At 39.0% G+C, this 4643-nt stretch overlaps 1 protein-coding gene across 1 annotated transcript; it reads right to left on the bottom strand.

Annotated features, from left to right (window-relative positions):
- Positions 1-2125: 2125 nt before the first annotated feature.
- On the bottom strand, positions 2126-3572 carry LOC130591178 (uncharacterized). Its single transcript, XM_057394113.1, has 4 exons — positions 3403-3572; positions 3223-3322; positions 2505-3152; positions 2126-2185 (listed from the first exon to the last, which is right to left on the bottom strand). Exons 1-4 carry the CDS (start codon positions 3570-3572, stop codon positions 2126-2128), a joined length of 978 nt encoding a protein of 325 aa, XP_057250096.1.
- Positions 3573-4643: the final 1071 nt, after the last annotated feature.

Below are 4643 nucleotides of genomic sequence, written 5' to 3' on the forward strand. Positions count from 1 at the left end.
TTCATGTTCCTATAATCCTACCTCTATGCCTATTTCAAGTTCTAATGGCTCATGCAAGTCCTAGAATACTCATTTAAACTTTCTACTACTTGGTTGTATGATTCTAAGCAAGTTTAAACACTTAGCCAATGAAAATGAGAGAAACTAAGCCATTTCGAGCCCTTTTTTGGGTTTCATGTTCCTATAATCCTACTCTATGCCTATTTCAAGTTCTAAGGCTCATGCAAGTCCTAAATACTCATTTAAACTTTCTACTACTTGGTTGTATGATTCTAAGCAAGTTTAAGACACTTAGCCAATGAAAATGAAAAACTAAGCCATTTCGAGCCTTTTTTGGGTTTCATGTTCCTATAATCCTACTCTATGCCTATTTCAAGTTCTAATGGCTCATGCAAGTCCTAGAATACTCATTTAAACTTTCTACTACTTGGTTGTATGATTCTAAGCAAGTTTAAACACTTAGCCAATGAAAATGAGAAAACTAAGCCATTTCGAGCCCTTTTTTGGGTTTCATGTTCCTATAATCCTACCTCTATGCCTATTTCAATTCTAATGGCTCATGCAAGTCCTAGAATACTCATTTAAACTTTCTACTACTTGGTTGTATGATTCTAAGCAAGTTTAAGACACTTAGCCAATGAAAATGATGAGAAACTAAGCCATTTCGAGCCTTTTTTGGGTTTCATGTTCCTATAATCCTATCTTTATGCCTATTTCAAGTTCTAATGGCTCAAGCAAGTCCTAGAATACTCATTTAAACTTTCTACTACTTGGTTGTATGATTCTAAGCAAGTTTAAGACACTTAGCCAATGAAAATGAGATAAACTAAGCCATTTCGAGCTGTTTTTTGGGTTTCATGTTCCTATAATCCTACTCTATGCCTATTTCAAGTTCTAATGGCTCATGCAAGTCCTAGAATACTCATTTAAACTTTCTATACTTGGTTGTATGATTCTAAGCAAGTTTAAACACTTAGCCAATGAAAATGAGAGAAACTAAGCCATTTCGAGCCCTTTTTTGGGTTTCATGTTCCTACTATGCCTATTTCAAGTTTAAGCTCATGCAAGTCCTAGAATACTCATTTAAACTTTCTACTATTGGTTGTATGATTCTAAGCAAGTTTAATACACTTAGCCAATGAAAATGAGAGAAACTAAGCCATTTCGAGCCTTTTTTGGGTTTCATGTTCTATAATTCTCTCTATGAAATGTATGATCTATATTATTTCAATTACCTTGATTTTTTGGACTTTGTCGTTGATCGGCACCTTCTTTCCAGACTCATCCCTCATGTGTGTGTCCATGAACAAGTCCACAGCGGAAGGCAGCACCCCTCCACGCTGTGCGGCCTACACGTTCAAAGACATTAATTAAATCAAGTTTTGATTAAATGTATTCAAACAAGTTATACTTACCAATCTCTTGGCGCGCTCTGCTGAGGAAATGGAGCCCTGGACATGAGAAGGAGGTACGCTGCTGGTCAAGTCACCTCCTCGCCGGTTCTTGCTAGCCTTCTGAGATCGTGCTTTGAACTCCTTGTCTTGAGCATTCTTCATCATCTGCTCGTGAATGCTCAGAGCAACATGTCGGAAAACACCACCCTTCTTCTTTACTATCGAGTGGTGATTATCTTTCAACTTTTGGCCATTTTCCTGTCGAATGTAGACCTCACTTGGGATTGAACTCCTCCCTCCATTTATATGTGCCCTACATGCATATAAGAAACCAATCAAAAGGGTTAGTTTACATATTATAAACTTAAGTATAAAGTGTTAGTTTACATATAAAGAAAATAGAGAACTCAAATATGATTTCACCTTGAAAATAGAGAACCAAAGGTTTTTTGTATCGTCATCAACCTGCGAATAGTTCCTCCATGGATGATGGAAATGTTGCTTGAAGCATTTAGTCATGTCGCGAATGACTCCATTGTCTTCAAACCTGATAAAAAGCAATTAAAACCAAGTGAACAACACCAATAAAATCTATTAAAAGTAATAAAGTATTACGCTCATAATATAACTTACCAAAGTCCATTGGGATCCAACTCCTTTTTCTTGTCACCTACCCCAGCCTCATGATTACCTCGTCCCTCTCCAACTCGCCATCACGCTCAGGCTGAGGCTCACCCTCTCTGCACTACCCCATCACGAGGACCACCTCCGGATCCGGTACCTGATGACATCTGCAAAAGCTTGAAAGTAATCACATATTATAATCAATAAACTATGAAATTAATCATAAACAAATTATAAAACCGTAGTACAAAATATTGAAAATCACATAATTAATCAATTTGGAAAAAGCTTCAAATTAAAAACATATTAAATGACTAAAACACATATAATAGAAATAAATAATATGTCTTACACATAGAGGTCTGCACTAGCGATAAAATGACAAACATATTGTCTTACAACAAAAGCAAACTACATAAGGTAACAAAATACACTAAACGTCATCAAACAAATCATCCTCGTCATCATCATCGTCAGTCAAATCACCAGTCTCGTCGCTGCTTTCATATTCACTTGGTTCTCCTTGTTCATTCGGCGCCTCAAATTCCATGATCTCATCATTATTGTTGTCGTCACCAGCATCATAATCTGGTATCTCATCCGGAGCACAAAGAACTGCAGCGTATCAACTCTTTCCTCCTGGAGAACATCCAAATCAACCGGGGCATCAACTTCGGACCTTGCCTTCGTTTTAAACACAGCCCACCATTGCACTTTATCCCTCCTAAGACTGGGATACGGCGCGTAGTATACTTGGCTAACTTGGTACGACAATACAAACGGATCATATTTTGGGTATTTCTTGGTGTGATTGACTTCCACAAGTTTGTACTGTTCATGAATGTTCATACCCTTGTCCGAGTCCATCCAATTGCACTTGAACAAAATTGTCTTATAAACAACCAAATTACCATGGTACACCAGTTCAATAACCTCCTCCAAAATGCCAAAGTAATCAGCTCTATCAGCAGCTTGTACACATACACCATAGTTCATAGTTGACTTATTCTTGCCATATTCCTGTGTATGAAAGTTATATCCATTCACAAAGAACTGATTCCACATTCTCACTTGTCTGGAAGGACCCATAGCAAGAGCTCGAGTGACATCGTCACTTGTCATGGCACCAAGGACCTGATTTTAGGGACTAAGTTAGTTCATGAAGGAATCTCAATGGTTATAACAAATAATGTACGAAACTCACATTTGTCTTGAACCAACTAGGGAACTCGGCTTCGCATTTGCTCCACACATCATCCTTAGCAATGTTCGGTCTTGAATTGACAATATAATCCTCGAATCGCCTTGAGTAAGTAATGTCACACACGTTAGGCAAAGGACAAGTAGAATTAACACAATGGGTCTACAACTTCTCCCAAATTACCTTTCATAATCACTTAAGATGCCACTGTTTGCAAGTACGTAAAGATGTGCTCGATCGTACTCCTTGTCTTGCAACCATCGCAAACGTCCATCTGTTCCCGGTCGACCGCAGTCTTCCCTGAACAACTCGGGGACACCAAGACCATGTGTGCTGAACATCAGGATTGACATTTCTTCCTAAGTCCCTTGATTTTGTGTCAACCCCGGGCTGAAAGTAGTTGGAGCAGAAGTTCGCTGTCTCCTCAGTTAGGTAGGCATTGCATATTGAACCTTCAACACGTGCTTTGTTTCCCACTTTACGTTTTAAGTGGTTAAGCAACCTGTCAGTAAGGTGAGGATTAGCACTTTATGTATGAATTCAGTATTATATGACACTTAAAACAAATCCAGTTACCTTTCGAAAGGGTACATCCACCTATACTGGACGGGGCCACCAACTTTTGCTTCATAAGGCAAGTGAACCGGCAAGTGCTCCATTGAATTAAAAAATGATGGAGGAAAGATTTTTTCAACTTGCATAAGATCTCAGCGATGTTGTTCTCTAAGCGCTTCATCTCACTGACTTTGATTGTGGACGCACACAAGTCTCGAAAGAATTGACTTATTTCGGTTATCGCCTTCCAAACATGCAAAGGAAGCAATTCTTTTAGACCAACCGGCAACACTTCTCCATGAATACATGACAGTCATGTCTCTTCAATCCTTGCAATTTATAACTGAGATCCACACATCTACTCAAGTTCGATGCAAAGCCATATGGAAACTTCAACTAACGTACCCACTCACAAAATACCTTTTTCTGAGCCTTGTCGAGTGTGTAAGGTGCTTTAGGCTTGCCAAATTCCCCACACCATCATCAACAAGCTCCAGTTCCCGACGTTTGCAAACACGTGCCATGCCTTTCTTGCACTAAGGGTGTCTGAAGTTTGACCCTTCACATCCATCACAGTGTTAATGAGTTGGTCGAAAAAATTCTTCTCAACATGCATGACATCTAAGTTGTGACGGATAATCAAATCTTTCCAATATGGAAGCTCCCACAAAATATTCTGTTTCAACCAACCTTTTTATCCTTCTTCAATCGGTTCAGCGCCTCGGGACCATCAGTTGCTTTAGGTAAGTCTTTCACGCACTGCCACAGTTCCTCTCCAGACATTATGTGAGGAGCTACGCCATTCTCAACCCTATTCTTACAAAAAGCAGTCTTATTCTTTCGAAATGGGTGGTCAGAATGAAGAAATT

This window comes from Beta vulgaris, chromosome 4 (genome assembly GCF_026745355.1).
Source record: "Beta vulgaris subsp. vulgaris cultivar EL10 chromosome 4, EL10.2, whole genome shotgun sequence".
Classification (NCBI taxonomy): Eukaryota; Viridiplantae; Streptophyta; class Magnoliopsida; order Caryophyllales; family Amaranthaceae; genus Beta; species Beta vulgaris.

What these genes read in the sequence shown, in the direction of transcription:
- LOC130591178 (XM_057394113.1), bottom strand. Translation starts at nt 3,572, where the DNA reads ATGTCAATCCTGATGTTCAGCACACATGGTCTTGGTGTCCCCGAGTTG. An exon ending in CTAGTTGGTTCAAGACAAAT is followed by an intron (nt 3,153 to 3,222) that starts GTGAGTTTCGTA and finishes CCCTAAAATCAG; the next exon opens with GTCCTTGGTGCCATGACAAG. An exon ending in TGAAAGCAGCGACGAGACTG is followed by an intron (nt 2,186 to 2,504) that starts GTGATTTGACTG and finishes AAGCTTTTGCAG; the next exon opens with ATGTCATCAGGTACCGGATC.